Below are 19,163 nucleotides of genomic sequence, written 5' to 3'. Positions count from 1 at the left end.
AAATGCAATAATGCAGAATACTTTGGGAAAGTGTTAAAGAGATGAATACACCATCTTCGTATGTATAAACAGCTAAATGGGATACATGTTGAGAACAATAACTTCACATTATGCTAGTTTTGCTTAATAAAAGTTTCTATCCTAATGTGACAATATTTTTCATTTATCCTCAAATTTTTTCACTCCTTTTTCCATTATCCTCCTATGCATATGTCTTTTTGGTTCTCTGGAGTTATATCCTTGGACTTCTTTCTTCTCATTCTACATACTTCTGGACAATTACATCCAATCTAATGACTACAGATGAACCTGAGACTGGGAATTTGACCCGATTTACAACAATCACATCCTTTGCATGCCTCTCTCTCACTGCTCTAGTCCTCACCCTCATCCTTCAGCCAAACCTGATTTTTTCACCCAATAGATGAAGTCATCCTTGCTTCTATATGCCTGTAATGTCGTTACAAGTCATTCACTACACACTAACCTCCCTTTACTGTTTGTTGTTTTTTCCAAATACAGGCTTTACTCTTCTCCATCCATCTAAATAGAATTGATTCCATTGGGGCCCCAATGTGCCCTCTACAGCCTTCTATGTACTTGCACGCATTCTATAGCTCTTATAGCATGAGAATATAAGGCAGGAAAAGAAAAGGAAAAAGTGTTGTAGAACTATAAATAAAGGGGGAACTTTTGAACTTAAAACGACATCCCAAGAATAATCTGCTCCCGCGGTGCAGAGTTCCTCAATCACGGTATGCACTGTGCTTCAAGATCTCTCCCATTGATCCCTCCACTAAAAACAGACCATATCCCATACTAAGTGTTTTAAAAGACTAAAAACCTTTCTGTAATCCATTATCCCCATTGGTAAAAAAATCACTCAGTCTATGTAGTAAATGAGCAAAAATGGGGAGAGGGTAGATTTATGAAGACTACACTGCATAAAGTGAAGTTTCAAAGATAAAAAAGAATGAATAAAAATTCTTTAATAACTGAATAATTGAATTTCCAACTCCATAGATTTAACCTTAAATACAAAATTGATAAGATTTGAAGTCCCGGGGGAACCTATTTGGGACTTGTCTCCTCCAAGATGGTTTTATCTCTAAGTTTTGACCCAGGAGTTAGATTATATTCTCTGCCATTACTATGACCCAAAGGGAACAATAGGTAGGTGGGGCACTTACTCTTTTTGTCTCTAATGAGGCTCTCAGGGATTCTGGCCCCACCAACCATAGAGCCTCCTGTAAATACCTCTCTGTGATTCCCTCAGACATCTTTCATGTACACAGGACTAAAACCATGAATGCCCACTTCTCACTTTCTCTTGTATTTCCAAGACTTTCCAAACTTGACCATGAAGAAAATATTGGTCAGCTATGCAGCGGTGATGAATACATAACACCTACATGACCAACCTCCAACAGGTAATATTTCCACAAAGGACACATTGGTTGTTGCTTTTGTTTGTTTCATTGTTTGTTTATAAGACTAGAAATTATATTAGGAATGCCCTTGGATAAATTTTTGACATCCAGTGACCAACAGAAGTCGTAATCAAACAACTTGTAAGATAAACACATCAGTATTCAAATGCTTCTCTTTTCTTTGGCTAAAAATGAGTGAAGTTGAGAACTGAAAAAAATGTCAGAACAGACACATATAGTGACAGAATTGCTGTGTGTTTGTCAATTATAAATATACCACACAAGAGTTCAGGAGTTCAATAGGAGTTGAATCAGGAATAAGTATAGGAAATTAGGAGTGTAGGTCAACTGGACAGATCTCTTAGCAAATCAATGAACTGATTTGCAAACGTCCTAAACTGCAATTCTATTGGCAACCTTTTATCCATCCATATCTAGGTCTCTGAACTTGCTGTTGTGCATGAACCTGATTCTGTGGCTGTGAGTGAAGCAAATCAGTCGAGTGTCTCTGAGTTCCTCCTCCTGGGGCTCTCCAGGCATCCTCAGCAGCAGAAGCAGGTCCTCTTCGTGCTCTTCCTGAGCATGTACCTGGCCACAGTCCTGGGAAACCTACTCATCATCCTGGCCATCAGCACAGACTCCCGCCTGCACAAACCCATGTACTTCTTCCTCAGCAACCTGTCCTTTGTGGACCTCTGCTTCTCCTCCACTATAGTCCCCAATATGCTGACCAACACACTCAGCAGTGAGACCATGTCTTTCCTGGAGTGTCTCATGCAGATATATTTTTTCAATATGTTTGGTGACGTGGACAATTTCCTCCTAGCTGTGATGGCTTATGACCGCTTTGTTGCTGTGTGCCACCCCTTACACTACACAACTAAGATGACTCATCAGTTCTGTGCCCTGTTGTTCACTGGCTCTTGGGTCATTGCCATTCTGAATGCTCTGTTGCATACCCTGATGATGGCTCGACTCTCATTCTGTGTGGACAATACTATCCCTCATGTCTTCTGTGAAATGACTGCTCTCCTGAAACTGTCCTGTTCTGACACACACCTCAATGAGATGATGATGCTTACTGAGGGGGGTCTGATCATGATGATACCATTGGTTTGCATCCTAGTTTCCTACATTTGCATCACCTCTGCTGTCCTGAGAGTCCCATCCACAAAGGGAAAATGGAAAGCCTTCTCCACCTGTGGCTCCCACCTGGCTGCAGTGTCCCTCTTCTATGGCAGTATCATTTCCCTATATTTCAACCCTTCATCCTCCCACTCAGCTGAGAATGACATTGCAGCTGCCGTGATGTACACAGTGGTGACCCCATGCTGAACCCTTTCATCTACAGCCTCAGGAACAAGAGCATTAAAGGGGCCCTAACAAAAATTATTTCTATGAATTGTTTGTATGTTCAATAATAAATCTTTTTCACTACTTTGTAAAAGGCAGCAGTTGTTCATTTATGTATTTGTCTTGGGAAATTGAATGTACAGAGTTTTTTAATTTTTATTGTGAATTGGGTAAAGGTTGGAAAGCAAATTAGCCTCCCAGTCAACAACACTCGCAAGATTTGTGTCACATCATGGACTGCAATTCCTACAGTGGAACATCAATTATCCTTGTTCCTTCCTGCTTCTTGTTTCTTCTCCTCTTTCTTTCCTAATCCTTCCAATCTTCATTTTGATCATACCACGGTCACTCTCTGACGCTCACATTCTATTCATTTCTCAATGTGCAACAGGAAGGATTTAGTAGTCCATTGAGGGTTCCAGGAAATCCTAATTCTTCCAGGCATTTATCTGAGCTTTAAGTATCACAAAACATTAAGCAGAAATACAGGTGATATAAACAAGAAATAAGGTAATATAACCAAGAAGAAATAAGTTCCTCAATTCCAGTGCGTAGGCTTGTCAATTTCAGCTTTTCTTGTCAATGTGCTCAGTTATTTGAACATAGATCCTCGCTTACATTCTAAATTTCCACTCTCATGTATAACAAACCTTCTCCAAATGGCTGTACAATACCTACAGTTTTTATCTTACAGAACTTATATATTTCTATTAGGTTCCTTGAGAAAATTTACTAAGTATTCATTTTGTTTCTGCATTAACACATAGTGAAAATTTTGCTATTTAATATGTGCTTTCAAACTCATTTTGAAAGCACTAAAAAGAAATGTTTAAAAATCAAGAAATATTTAACACTGGGTAAAATAACCACTGAACAGGAAACTCTGGGTTTTAAGAAAGAATGAGGAAAATAGGACAGTTTTCCTTAACTTCTCCTTTCAGAGAGGTGGATAAGAGGACATCTTGTGTGAAATCTGGTAAAATTCAGAATCCAAAGCTGTTTCTGAGACAAGGATATTATTTTTATTATACTTGTCAGATTTGTATATTAAGGGACATGGGAATTTTTTCAATATTGAATCTATAAATTTCCAAAGTCTCCAAACTCTGTCAAAAAGGGCCTGTTCCTAGAAGACATATTTGATGGAATGATGATCACTAGCCTTTGTTTTGTGTGTGAGCATGTAGCTAAAGGTGGGGCTCAGAATAGGGGTTGTGTTTTCAAATGTCTCCTTTACTCTAGAAACTATAAAATGTTTTATTTCAGGTACATCCTGTGTTGCTACCTTTACAGAAAGTAATTGATTTCAGTAGGTTTTGAAACATACTAACATGTCGTTGTTTCTAGTATTTCTATACAGACTTTAAAAATCTCTATATATTTGTTACTATTGCTTTTGTTCCTAACTTGATTCACATTCTCTTGACTGGTTCGCTAGAGGCTTACTGTACCATGTGTTTCCTATGAATTGGGTCTTGCCTTCAATCGATTTTCATTATTGCCTATTTTTAATTGTTTTATTTGATCTGAGTATCATGGGTCTCTTTCCCCATAAATATGCAATGTGTGCATCTTTTTTTACCATTTATTCATGAAACACATCCTAAAACATTCTTGAAATACATACTTGAATATTAGTTGTTGTCAAGTTAGGTCCAGGAGCACTGGCCTACAGGGGTTCTGAAGCAGTCTCTTTATGGCAGCAGATGGCCACCTCTTCCTCCCAAGAACAGCTGGTGGCTTCCAACTGTTGATGTTTTGTTTAACCGGTCAGTGCTTAGCTACGGTGTTACAAGGGCTGCACAAAAACGGCCATGTGTTCTTCCTTTTCTATGATTTACTCCTATAATAAATAATATGTAACTAAGGAGCACTGTTAGTATATTTTTGTAGGTATCCTCATGTATTTTATAAGAATTAATCCATTTTTTAAAAGGACATTTGGGATGTTCCTTGATACTTCAAGAAATATTACTCAATCGCTTACTAGAGCATATTTAAAATGTTATTTACTTGGTAAGAGTTAACAAAGTAAATTATGTTTCCCTTTGAAATTTTCTATACTAATTATGGCGCGCTATTACTTAATTTTCCCTGGTGTGTCAATCATCTTTTATCTGAAGTCTGGTTGTTCCATTTCCATTACATTGGGTTTCTGTTCCCTAATCTCAAGTTTTACTCATCAAAGATAATGTAAGGACACATTTAGGGTCCCTAATACATACCATGACTATGCAAAACCAATAGAGTCTGTGGATCATAAAAAATGATGGATACTCTTCAGAAGAATGGGAATTCCAGAACACTTCAATGTGCTCATGCAGAACCAGTACATGGATCAAGAGACAGTTGTGTGAACAGAACAAGGGAACACTGATGGTTTAAAATTAGGAAAAGTGTGTGTCAGGATTGTTGCCTCTCAACATATTTAATCTCTATTCTGATCAAAGAATCAGAGAAGTTAGACTATATGAAGAAGAGCTCAGCATCAGGAATCAAGGAAAGTTTATTAACAGCCTTTGAAATGCAGATGACACACCTTGCTTGCTGAAGTGAGGAGGACTTGAAGCACTTGCTGGTGAAGATCAAGGATTGCAGACTTCAATTGTGGATTGAGTGGCTTAAGGTCACCGTAAAGAAAACAAAAATCCTCACAACTGGACCAGTGGTTTGCATCATGATAAAAGGAGAAAAGATGGAAGTTGTCAATGGTGTCACCTTCCTTGGAACGATAGTCACTGCTCCTGGGAGCAATAATCAAGAGATCAACGAACCCATTGTACGGGGTAAAATTGGGGCACAAGTCCTCTGTGGTGGTGAAAAGCGACGATGTCACTTTGAGGACTGAGGTTTGCCTGACCCAAGTCATCGCAGTGTCAATCACCTCACACACATGAGAAAGTTGGACATTCAGAAAGAAAACCACAGAATAATTTATTCCTTTGAGTTATGGTGCTGGCAAAGACTATAGAAAGTACCATAGACTACCAAAAGAAAAACAAATCTGTCTTGGAAGAAATACAGCCCGAAGGCTCCTTAGATGCAAGAAGAGTGAGACTTCATCTCGTATTCTTTGAACACGTTATCACAATTCTTCTTTGGAATTCCGTGGTACTTTCAAGATTCTTGACCAGCAGCATAATTCAATTGCATCAATTCTTCTTTCATCTTTCTTATTTGTTGGACAACTTTGACATGCATATGAAACCATTGAAAATACCATGTCTTGTCTCAGAAGCCCTCTCATGTGTCCAAACCAATACACTTGTTATATTTTTGAGCATTAATTGTGGATCCAAGCAAAATGAAATCCTTGACAACTTTGATCTCTTCTCTATTTAGTATGATGTGGGGATTTTTATTCTTCTATTGAGTTGTAATCCATACTAAAGTTTGTAAGCTTTTATCTTCATCAGGTAGCTCTTCAACAATTCTTTTCTTTAAGCAAGCAAGGTCTTGTCATCTGCATTTTGAAGGTTCTAAGTGACTGTCCCATCCTAATTCTGCATTCTTCATCTAATCCATCTTGGATTATATGCTCATCAAACAGCCTGAGTACCATGGTGAAAAGATACAACCCAGACACCCTTTCCCATTGTTAAAACATGAGTAATTCCTGTGCTCTGTTAGAAAGACTGTCTCTTGGTCCATTTTCAGGTTCTGAATGTTCAGGTTGTTATTGTTGTTGTTAGGTGCCATCAAATAGGTTCAGACTGAAAATGACTCTATGTACAACAGAGCAAACCACAGTCCCATCCTGTGCCATCCTCACAACAGTTGCGATGCTTGATCTCAATGTGGCAGCCGCTGTATCAATTCATGATACAGTGAGGATTTCCCTCTTTTTCACTGCCCTTCTACTTTACCACGTGTCATGTGGTCTTCCAGGGACTGATCTCTCCTGATGCCATGTCCAAGATAAGTGAGATGAAGTCTTGCCATCCTTTGCTTCTGAGGAGTATTCTATCATGATACATTTGTGTGTCCTTCTGGAAGTCCACATTCATTCCAATATTATTTGACAGCACCACAATTCAAATGCATGATTCTTTGTTTTGAGGGTTTTTATTAAGTAAGGCTGAATGTTCACTAATATTCATTCCCAGTGGGAGAGCCATGCCTACCAGATTAACACATGGCATAATACAACCATAAATCATTAGGGGTTAAACTAGTAAGTATATGATAGTCTCAACTCATCATTCATTTGGCACCCATAATGCAAGAGAAGGGAACCCAAGTCCATTGACCAACCATGAGTTCTATACCCTCTGGAGAGCAGTCCTCTACTTTTGATCATGCAAGGGAGTTTCAACCTTAAGTTCCAGGGCTACAGGTGAGTTTGAGGTAGAGCTCGATTCACTGAGTGGAGTTTCCACATCACATCTTTCTGTTGTAGTCCATGAAGAATATTGTGTACATTGAAAAAAGCAGTCTAAAGTCCAAGTAATCTATAGCACATGGTCTCAGTCACCAAGGGATGTATAGGAACTAGGTCAAAAGTGTCCAATTAGAAACAGTGCCAGGCATATTCTCCCCTTTAGTCCTATACAGATCTTGTTAAGCAATTTTCCCCCAATAATAGGTTGTTCTTTTCTGTTTCTTAACAGAAAAAATATAATCGCCTTAATCAAGACAGGAATGTTCTCCATTTAACATGAATCAATCTTTTATACTTTTCCTTATTAAATGTCCAATTTTCATATTCATGTACACAAGTAAAAATTCATAGCTTGTGTCAGGCACACCTTGCCCTCAAAGCGACATCCTGTCTTTAACACTGAAGAGGTCTTGTGAAGCTGACATATCCAATGCAATGCTCTATTGGGTTCTTGACTGCTGCTTTTATGAGCATTGAGTGTAAAGACAAGCGAGATGAAGTCCATCATCGCTGCCTTCTTTTCTCTGTTTATTCATGATCCTCTCTTTGGTCCCCTTATGAGGATTTTTATGTTCTTTACAATGAGTTACAATCCATACTGTAGACTGCAAGCTTTGATCTTCATTGGCAAGTGCTTCAAATCATCTTCACTTTCAACAAGCAAGGTTGTGTCATTTGCATATTGAAAGTTGTTAATAAGTCTTATGCAAGGTTCCCTCTTCCTCTCACAAAATAGCAGTCTCAGCAAAAAAAGAAGGAGGAAAAAATTCTCCCAAACAGACTTCCTGACTGAGGATGGGGAAATCAGTGGAGGAAGCACCTATGTCCCCAAGCCAGTCAGCTATGTTGAAGAACTAAATGACCAATGAGAGAAGTTTCATTCCTTTGACACAGTCAGGATGGTGATGGGTTTAGGGCACCTCCAGTGGACCATTCTATCTTGCCCACTATACAGACTGCTAGAGAACCAAATATAAATCCAAAGACTTGGACTTCTCATTCTATACTGCTACACTATGCCACACTGACTTTCTAGGGGATCTTCCATGTGATATATCAGAAGATTCAATTAAGGAATTCTTTAGTAGTGTAACTTTTAGTACAGTGTACTTATCTCATGAATCCAACAGTCCAGAAAGGTTATGCTGAATTTGAAGACCCAGATTTCCTGTTCGGTGCCCTGTGTCTCACTGAAGAGTCTCTAAGTAACAGGAAAATCCACGTGGATGTTGTTTATCAAGAACCGAGTAATGTTAGTCTCCTGGCTGAGAGATTCTGACAAAACAGATACAGACTGGAGTGCCCATCCTACCACAGGCAGTTGTGATGCCTACCCATCTAGAATAGGTGATCATTGCTTTACAGGAGAGTATTGTGATCATTATTATTCATGCTATGTTTGTATTGGTTTTCATGACAAGTATCTCACATTGGGATATGAATGTATATGGAGTTTGAAATCAATAGGACACCCCAGGCAGCACAGACCATGATGGAGGCTATGACTCCAGATAGGCAGTGACAGAAAACCATTTGGTAGAAGATGTCAAAGAGAGGGAGACTTCAGTGGAGTTGGGGACTCCTATAAAGACTAATATGACAGATGGAATGATCAGTCACAGGTTCCCTTCTGTCTGAATATAGGAGTTATGATATAGGTCCACCTACAAAGACAAAAACTGAATCTAAAGCCTTCGTGTGCTCCTGAGAAAGAAGATTCATCTGCTAGCTCCTCCCCATCTAGTTCAGAAGCTTCTATCCCTGGAAGAGCAAAGACTATTCACACAGCTACTAAAGAGCAAGAAGTCGAAAAGTGGCTACAGAAGAAGAAGGAGAAAGTATAAAATCTACTGGAAAACCAAAACGACAGCAACAGCCTCAGCAGAGAAACCCAGGCTGACATCATGAAGAAATCAAGTGTGGGAAAAGAAGGGGGCAGAAAGGGAGTCATCACAAGCTGATATCTCCACCAATTCTGGCAGAAGTAAGTCAGATCAGGATACATGAAAGAAATAAGGTGAAAAGTCTCTGGGAAATGAAGCATTCACTAAGGAGAAAGGTTGTTACTCTCCAACTTCTAAGCCTCCTAAACTTGATACGTTCTAAAGGTCGTGCCAGCCCCACCAACAAAGAACCATGTTTGGGTGAGGCTAAGTCTAATCCTCCTAATCTATCTCAAAGCTCAGACACAGAGAAGCAACCCCCTACATGTCTTGAAGGAAAGGTAGTTCAACTGTCTGAAGAAGACCCAGCAGGAAAATAAAATAAAATTGATAAGGTACATGTCCCAAGAGGCCCAAGTAGGAACCCAGCCTGGTCCAGGAGACAGAGGGAACTAAGTCCACTGGAATGAGTCCGATAGGAAAGATGGCAAAAATGATCAAGATTCCAGATCTGAACCTGAACCAAAGAAACCTGAAGAACATCCAGCCTTCAAGTGTAATTGTCCAAGTAAGTATGCTGCCCTCTCAATTGACGGTGAAGATGGAAACAAGAGGAAAACTTACAATTAGTAGACCTCTACATCCTACCCTTTCTTCTATTCTCTCTCCACCCCAGGCCCCTGAAGAGCAGATCAAACCTCTCCCCAGACACCCAACAAAATAAAGGTCATAATCTCCTAAAAATTAATAAAAGAGGGGGGGAAGTCCTCTTCTAATTCTGCTGCCCCATTCTTCTTCATATAGTCCAGCTTCTCTGATTATTTGACTGGCTTATTGTGAGAAGATACAACCCAGAGGAAACACACCTTTCCTGATTTTCAATCACTCAGTGCTCCCTGGTTCTGTTCTCACAACTGCCTCTTTGTCCATGTTCAGCTTCCTCATGAGCACAAGTGCTCTGGAATTTGGTATGGGCCACTCAGTCCAATGCCTTAATATAGTCAATAAAACATAAGAAAATATCTTTCCGCCATTCACTGCTTTGAGTCAATCTCCATCTGATGAGAGTAATGATATCCTTCATGCTGGGAGTAACAGGCCGCTTACTTTGATTTTATTTTTTGATAGTATTTTGTTTATCCTGAATTTCTTTCTTTTACATATGAATTCATGATTAATTTTTCCATTTCTTTGAAGAATTGTACTGAGATTAGGTACTGACTTCCATTGAGGGCATTTGATAAGGCTGGCATTTTCACGTTAGTAAGCTTTCCTTTCCATGAACATGAGGTTCAGAAATATCCCCATGTATGTGTGTTTTTGTTTCTTGTAGAAGTGTTTTATAGTTTTCTTTGTATAAGTCTTTTGTGTTTCTGGTTGGATTAATGCCTAAGTATTTTATCATTTTGTGTGTTTATTGTAAATGATATTGTTCTTTTCATTTCGTTTCTAAGTCCTCCTCTTTAATGTACAAGAATCCAATTGAGTTTTATACGCTGGTTTTATAGCTTGCTGCATTGTGAATTTGTTTTTTTCAAATAGTTCCAGGAACCTGTTTATAAGTCTTTGGTGTCATTTGCCAATACAGAGAGTTTTTCCTTCTTGTTTGAAAGATTTACCTCTGACTAGGGCTACCAGGACTATATTAAATAAGAATGGTGGGAATGAGCAACCTTATGTCACTAGTGATATGATACGAAGGGGAATGTTTTCCACTTCTACCCATTAAATGAAATGCTGGCCACTGATTTCGTATGAAAGGTCTTTATGATTTTATTGTGTTGAGGAATTTGTCTCCATTCATATTTGATTGAGTGTTTTAAGTAGAATGAATGTTGAATTTTAATGAATACCTTCTCTGTATCTATTGATCTAATCACAAAATGTGTTATTTGTTTATTTGTTTTATATGAAGGATGATACTGTTTTTCTAATATTGATATGAGATATTGCATACCACATACGAATTTCACTTAATCATGGGACATTATCTTTTTTTGCATTATCATTTTAAAGTGGTGTTAAATTTTTTGGCTAAGATTTTGTTGAAAATTTTATAACATGGCTCCTCCCCCGTGCTCACCTCGGAACTTGCTGACTGCGCGGCCCAGAGGAGCCGAGCCGGGCGGCGGGGGCGGTGGGAGGCCACAGTGCGCAGGGGTCTCCCGGTCTCCCGCGTCCCCTCAGCCTCGCAGGGAGCTCGCGCCCTCGCCAAGCCGAGCTCCCCCCACACACGCCCTTTTTTTCCCTCCCTCCCGAAGGCGCTGAGCGGCGCCACCCTCCTGCCGGAGCCCGGCACTTACACAGCCCCCTCCGACTTTCAATGTTCCACACTTTCAGGCCAGAGCCTCCTCCGCTTCTTTTTTTCCCTCACCCCTCCCCCCCCACCCCAGCTGCCTCCAGGTCCTTAAGGAAGGGTTTTTTTTTTCTGTCGCCCTCCCCCACACCGTAGCGGCGTGCGAGCGGGCCGAGTTTTCCAAGAAATAACTCCACCAAGATGTCCAGTGATAGGCAAAGGTCGGATGATGAGAGTCCCAGCACCAGCAGTGGGAGTTCGGATGCAGACCAGCGAGACCCAGCCGCTCCGGAGCCTGAAGAACCAGAAGAAAGAAAACCTTCTGCCACCCAGCAGAAGAAAAACACCAAACTCTCTAGCAAAACCACCGCTAAGTTATCCACTAGTGCTAAAAGAATTCAGAAGGAGCTAGCTGAGATAACTCTTGATCCTCCTCCTAACTGCAGTGCTGGGCCTAAAGGAGATAACATTTATGAATGGAGATCAACTATACTTGGTCCACCAGGTTCTGTATATGAAGGTGGTGTGTTTTTTTCTGGATATCACATTTTCCTCAGATATCCATTTAAGCCACCAAAGGTTACTTTTCGCACCAGAATCTATCACTGCAACATCAACAGTCAGGGAGTCATCTGTTTGGACATCCTTAAAGATAACTGGAGTCCTGCTTTGACTATTTCAAAGGTTTTGCTGTCTATTTGTTCCCTTTTGACAGACTGCAACCCTGCGGATCCTCTGGTTGGAAGCTTAGCCACTCAGTATTTGACCAACAGAGCAGAACATGACAGGATAGCCAGACAGTGGACCAAGAGATACGCAACATAATTCACATAATTTGTATGCAGTGTGAAGGAGCAGAAGGCATCTTCTCACTGCGCTGCAATTCTTTATAGCCTTTACAATACGGACTTCTGTGTATATGTTATACTGATTCTACTCTCAGCTTTTATCCTTTGGAGAGTGGGAGACTCCCGAAAAAGGTAAATGCTATCAAGAGTAGAACTTCGTAGCTGTAGATTAGTTATGTTGAAAACGCCTACTTGAAAGTCTTGCTTCTTTGGGATATCAAAATGTATTTTGTGATGTACTAAGGATACTGGTCCTGAAGTCTACCAAATATTATACTGCATTTTAGCCTAATTCATTATCTGTATGAAGTTATAAAAGTAGCTGTAGATGGTTAGGAATTATGTCATTTGTATTAAACCCAGATCTATTTCTGAGTATGTGGTACATGCTGTTGTAAAACTGCTTTACCTTTTACCTTTGTCAGTTTATAATGAGAGGATTTCCTTTTACCCTATGTAGCTCAGAGAGCACCTGATGTATCATCTCAAACACAATAAACATGTTCCTGAAAAAAAAAAGAAAATTTTATAATCTATAATTACAAGGGATATTTGGTTTATAATACTTAATTCTGGTGATGCCTTTGTATGTCTTAGATATCAAGTTTATTATTGTTTCATAAAATGCATTTCACAGTAGATTATCTTTTTATATTATAGAATCATTGGTGTAGAATTGGTTTTACCTCTTATTTTTTTAATGTTTGGTAGAGTTGTCTGCTAATAAAATGTGGTCCTGGATTTTTTGATATCATGAGTTTTTAATGACTAGCTATATTAAATCATTAAAAACAGATTATGTTTTATACCACAAGCTGTAAAAGATTTAGAATAATTCTCTAATTCATTATTTGCATTGGTAAAGTCATCTCTCAGTCTATGCAGTAGATGATGACCAGACATTCATGAGGTGAGCAGAAGAATTTAGTCAGATAACACTGAAAGTTTCTGAACGAAGAAAGTATGAAGAAAAATATTTAAATAACAAAATTTCCAAACCCATAGACTTAAGCCTAAGTCACAAAAGTAATAAGATTTGAGATCCCAAAGGATTCAGTTTGATATTGCTCTCCACATGGATTGATTCATATCTCAGTTTTGATCCAAGAGTTAGATAATATTCTCTGCCATTACTATTTGACCCAAAGGGACCAAAAGGATGGTGGGGAAATTACTCTAGTCTTATGTCTAATGAGGCTCCCAGGGAATCTGGCCCAACAGCCAGAGTCTCCTTCCTGTAAATACCTCCCTGTGATTCCCCCAGACACCTTCCATGCACATAGGATTAAGACCATGAGGACCTGCTCATCACTGACTCTTGTATTTCCAAGAATTTTCAATCCTCACCATAAAGAGAAGAATTGGCCAGTTATACAGAGGTGAAGAATACATGATATTTACACCACCAACCTCCTGCAGGTAATATTTCTGCAAAGGAGACATTGGGTTTTGCTTTTGTGTACTTGTTGTTAAAGGTTTGAAATTCTTTTATGAACCACATTGGATAAAATTTTCAGATTCAGAAATCAATAGATCAGGTCTCAAATCAAACAACTGCTGAAACAAATCCAGTAGTATCCAACTATTTCTATTTTCTTTAGGAGCTACAAGGAACATAGAATGAAGAATCGAAATTTAAAAAATTTTAAATAAGAGCAGACACATATAGTCACAGAATACGGTGTGTATTCTTGTGAGTTTGGTCATTATAAATATACCACACAAGAGATAAGGAGCCCAGTAGGAGTCAATCAGGACTGAGTACAGGAAATTAAGAATGTAGGTCAAGTGGACAAATATTGTCTTAGCAAATTATTGAACTGATTTATAAACATTTCTTAAACTGGAGTTTGATTGGCTACATTTTATTCATCCATATCTAGGTCTCTGAACTAACCTGTTCTGTGGCTATGAGTGAAGCAAATCAGTCGAGTGTCTCTGAGTTCCTCCTCCTGGGGCTCTCCAGGCATCCTCAGCAGCAGAAGCAGATCCTCTTCATGCTCTTCCTGAGCATGTACCTGGCCACAGTCCTGGGAAACCTGCTCATCATTCTAGCCATCAGCACAGACTCCCGCCTGCACACCCCCATGTACTTCTTCCTCAGCAATCTGTCCTTTGTGGACCTCTGCTTCTCCTCCACCATAGTCCCCAATATGCTGACCAACACACTCAGCAGTGAGACCATGTCTTTCCTGGAGTGTCTCACACAGCTGTATTTTCTTATGGCCCTTGCTATCACGGACAATTTCCTCCTGGCTGTGATGGCCTATGACCGCTTTGTTGCTGTATGCCACCCCTTGCACTACACAACTAAGATGACCCCTCAACTCTGTGCCCTGCTGGTCACTGGTTCTTGGGTCATTGCCATTCTGAACGCTCTGTTGCATACTTTGTTGGTGGCCCGACTCTCATTCTGTGTGGACAATACTATCCCTCACGTCTTCTGTGAAATGACTGCTCTCCTGAGACTGTCCTGCTCTGACACACACCTCAATGAGATGATGATTCTTACTGAGGGGGGTCTTATCATGATGATACCATTGATTTGTATCCTAGTTTCCTACATTTGCATCACCTCTGCTGTCCTGAGAGTCCCATCCACAAAGGGAAAGTGGAAAGCCTTCTCCACCTGTGGCTCCCACCTGGCTGCAGTGTCCCTCTTCTATGGCACCATCTTTGCTGTGTATTTCAGCCCATCATCCTCTCACTCAGCTGAGAATGACATTGCAGCTGCCGTGATGTACACAGTGGTGACCCCCATGCTGAACCCTTTCATCTATAGCCTCAGGAACAAGGACATGAAAGGGGCCCTAACAAAAATAATTTCTATGAATTGTTTTTATGTTCAACAATAAATCTTTTTCACTACTTTCTAAAAGGTAGCTGTTATTCATATATGTATTTGTCTTGGGAAACTGAAACTGTAAAAAAGATAAAAAAATTTTCTTCTGAATTGGGTAAAGGTTTCAGGACAGATTATTTTTCCAGTCAACAACTCTAGCCCAATTTGTATCACATCATTGCTTGCAGTTCCTAAATGTAGCATCATTTATCCTTCTTCCTTCCTGCTTCTTGTTTCTATTCTTCCTTTTTTCCTAATCCTTCTGATCATTATTTTGATGATACCACGGTTCCTCTGTCTGACACTCACATTCTATTCATTTCTAGATGTGCAACAGGAAAGGATTTAGTTCTTTTAGGGCTCCAGGAAATCATAATTCTTCCAGGCATTCATCTGAGCTTTATGCATCATCCAACTTTAAGCAGAAATACACATAATTTAACAAGAAATAAGGTAATACAAGCAAGAAAAGAATAACTTCCTCAATTCCAGTGCACAGGCTTGTCAGTTTCAGCTTTGCTTTGTCAATGTGCTCAGTTATTTCAACATAGATCCTCACTTACATCCTAGATTTCCACTCTCATGTATAACAAACCTTCTCCAAATGGCCATACAATGTCTACAGTTTTTTTCTTATAGCACTTAGGTATTTCTGTCAGGTATCTTGAACAAATTTACTCAATATGCATTCTGTTTCTGCATTAACACATAATAGAAATTTGCTGTTTAATATGTGCTTTCAAACTCATTTTGAAAACACATGAAATTTTTTAATTTAAGAAATATTTAACACTGGGTAAAATAATCACTGAACAGGAAACTCTGGGTTTTAAGAAAGAATGAGGAAAATAGGGCAGGTTTCCTTAATTTCTCCTTTCAGAGAGATGGATAAGATGACATCTTGTGTGAAATCTTATAAAATTAAGAATCCAAGGCTGTTTCCTAGATTAGGATATTATTTTTATTTAACTTGTCAGAGTTGTATATTAAGGTACTTGGGAATGTTTTCAATATTTAATCTATAGAGTTCCCAAATCATCAAGCTTTGTCAGAATGGGCCAGTTCCTGGAAGGCAGGTTTGATGGAATTATGATCGCTAGCTTTTTTTTGTATGTGAGCATGTGGATAAAGGTGGGGCTAAGAATAGGGGTTGTACTTTCAAATGTCTCCTTTACTTAGAAACTATAACACATTTTATTTCCAGTATATCCTGTGTTGCTAGCTTTACAGAAATTCATTGACTCACTAGATTTTGAAACATTCTAATATGTCTTTGTTTCTAGTATTTCTTATAGGCTTTAAAATCTCTACATATTTATTGCTATTCTTTTTGTTTCTAACTTGATTCACATTTTCTTGACTGGTTCTCTAGAGCGGTATTTCTCAACCTTCTTAATGACATGACCCTGTAATACAGTTCCTCGTGTTATGGTAAGCCCCCCAAACATAAAATTATTTTTGGTGCTACTTCATAACTGTAATTTTGTTATTGTGATGAGTCTGGCGACCCCTGTGAAAGAGTCATTCAACCCCTAAAGGGGTCATGACTCACAGGTTGAGAACCACTGCTCTAGTGTCTTGTACCATCTCTTTCTTATGAAGTGAGTCTTGGATTCGATCAATTTTAACTATTGTCTAGTTTTAAACTTTTTATTTTGTCTGAGTATCCTAGGTCTCTTTCCCCATAAATATTTAATTTATGTATCCTATTTTATCATTAATTCATGAAACACATCCTGAAATATTCATTGAGATACATACTTGAACATTAGTTATTGTCAAGCTAGGTCCAGGAGAACTGGCACACAGGGGTTCTCAGGCAGTCTCTTTTTTTTTTTTTTAACAATTTATTGGGGCTGATACAATTCTTTACACAGTTCATACATATACATACATCAATTGTATAAAGCACATCTGTACAGTCTTTGCCCTAATCATTTTTTTCTCTTTTCTTCTTTTACATTTTATTAGGGACTCCAACAACTCTTACCACAATCCATACATATACGTACATCAATTGTATAAAGCACATCCATACATTCCCTGCCCCAATCATTCTCAAGGCATTTGCTCTCCACTTAAGCCCCTTGCATCAGGTCCTCTTTTCCCCCCCGACCCTCCCTCCCCTTTCCCCCCTCCCTCATATGCCCTTGGTAATTCATACCTCGTTATTTTGTCATATATTGCCCTATTCGGGGTCTCCCTTCCCCCCTTCTCTGCTGTCCCTCTCCCAGGGAAGAGGTCACATGTGGATCCTTGTAATCAGTTCCCCCTTTCCAACCCACTCACCCTCAACTCTCCCAGCATCGTCCCTCACACCCTTGGTCCTGAAGGTATCATCCACCCTGGATTCCCTGTACCTCCAACCCTCATATGTACCAGTGTACAGTGTATATATATATTATATTAAATGAAGGGGGAAGTGCAGAGTGGAGACCCAAGGCCCAAGTGTCGGCCAATGGAGATCCCCTCATAGAGGGGCTTAGGAGAGGAGATGGGTTAACTAGGGTGTGAGGTAGTATTGATGAAGAACACAGCTTTCCCCCAGATCCTGGATGCTTCCTCCCCCCAACTACCATGATCCGAATTCTACCTTGCAGGGCTGGATAGGACTCAGGCAGTCTCTTTATGGCAGCAGATAGCCACCTCTTCCTCTCAAGAGCAGACAGTGGCTTCCAACTGTTGACCTTTGGGTTAACCGGTCAGTGCTTAGCTACGGTGTTATAGGATTCACAAATACAACCATGTGTTGTCCGTTTCCTATGATTTATATGCTAATAAATAATATGTCAACAAGCAGCTTTGTTATTATATTTTTGTAGATAGCCTTATGTATTTTATAAGAATTAATTCATTTTTTAAATGATATTGTGGAATGCTACTTAATATTTCAAGAAATATTACCCAATTTCACAAGAAGAAACTAAAAGGAAATAGAGGAAAGAACTAGGATGCAAATTTGCTTTTATAAAGGTCTCAATATAGGCATGTGGATATGTAAATATATTTACATATAATGATAGGGATATGGATCTATGTACATATGTATGTTACATATCAAGGTCACAGGCAGATATTGGGCTTCTACTCAAGTACTCTCTCAACACAAGAACACTTTGTCCTAATAACCTGATTTCCCATGATGCTCACCTTCCAGACACAATCACTGCCAACAAAATGGGTACATAAGCAAAAGAAAGCTGATGATGTCCCGCTGTCAAAAGAGATAGCGTCTGGGGTCTTAGGGCTAGAAGATAAACAGGAGACCATCTAGCTGAGAAGCAACAAAGTCCACAGGAAGAAGCACACCAGCCTGTGTGATCATGAAGTGTCTAAGGGATCAGGTATCAGGATCAAAGAACAAAATATCATATCATTGTGAATGAGGAAGAGTGTGGAGTGGAGACCCAAAGTCCATCTGTAGACAATTGGGCCTCCCCTTAAAGAAGGGCCGTAAGCATGGGACTAATCAGACAGGGTTCAATATAGCAATGATGAAATATAAAACATTCCTCTAATTCTTTAATGCTTCCTTCCCCCTCTCCCACTATCATGATCCCAATTCAACCTTACAAATTGGGCTAGACCAGAGCATATACACAGGTCTAGATAAGAGTTGGAAACACAGGGAATCTGAACAGATTAAACCCTTAGGACCAATAATGAAAGTAGCGATACCAGTAGGCAAAGGAAAAGGTGGGTAGGAGAAAGGGGGAATGGATCACCATGATATACATATAACCCCCTCCCAGGGTGAAAAAAAAGTGGGTGAAGGGAGACATTGGTCAGTGTAAGACATGAAAAAAATAATGATTTATCAAAAGTTCATGAGGGAGACAGAGCAGGGGAGGGAAGGGAAAAACTGAGGAGTCAATACCAAGGACTCAAGTAGAAAGAAAAATGTTTTGAAAATGATGATGGTAACAAATGTACAAATGTGCTTGACACATAGATGGATGTATGGATGGTGATAAGAGCTGTATGAGCCACCAATATAATAATTTTTTAAAAAAAACAATGGAAAGAAGTGGGTGAAGGGAGACGTCGGATGGTGTAAGATATGACAAAATAATAATAATTTCTAAATTATAAAGGGTTCATGGGGGAGGAAAGAGGGTGGAGCAGGGAAG

At 39.4% G+C, this 19,163-nt stretch overlaps 2 protein-coding genes and 1 pseudogene across 2 annotated transcripts; all 3 read left to right on the top strand.

Annotated features, from left to right (window-relative positions):
- The first annotated feature begins 2,012 nt into the window (after positions 1-2,012).
- LOC142422570 (olfactory receptor 1f45-like) lies at positions 2,013-2,765 on the top strand. The gene has a single exon (XM_075527929.1). The coding sequence runs from the start codon at positions 2,013-2,015 to the stop codon at positions 2,763-2,765; it is 753 nt and encodes a 250-aa protein (XP_075384044.1).
- An 8,753-nt stretch (positions 2,766-11,518) lies between these two features.
- On the top strand, positions 11,519-12,285 carry LOC142423058 (ubiquitin-conjugating enzyme E2 E3 pseudogene; annotated as a pseudogene).
- A 1,816-nt stretch (positions 12,286-14,101) lies between these two features.
- On the top strand, positions 14,102-15,046 carry LOC142422801 (olfactory receptor 1f45-like). The gene has a single exon (XM_075528041.1). It carries the CDS (start codon positions 14,102-14,104, stop codon positions 15,044-15,046), a length of 945 nt encoding a protein of 314 aa, XP_075384156.1.
- Positions 15,047-19,163: the final 4,117 nt, after the last annotated feature.

Source organism: Tenrec ecaudatus, chromosome 12, assembly GCF_050624435.1.
Source record: "Tenrec ecaudatus isolate mTenEca1 chromosome 12, mTenEca1.hap1, whole genome shotgun sequence".
NCBI lineage: Eukaryota > Metazoa > Chordata > Mammalia > Afrosoricida > Tenrecidae > Tenrec > Tenrec ecaudatus.
The sequence above is the reverse complement of the archived record's forward strand: the minus strand, read 5'-3'. Positions and strand labels throughout refer to the sequence as shown.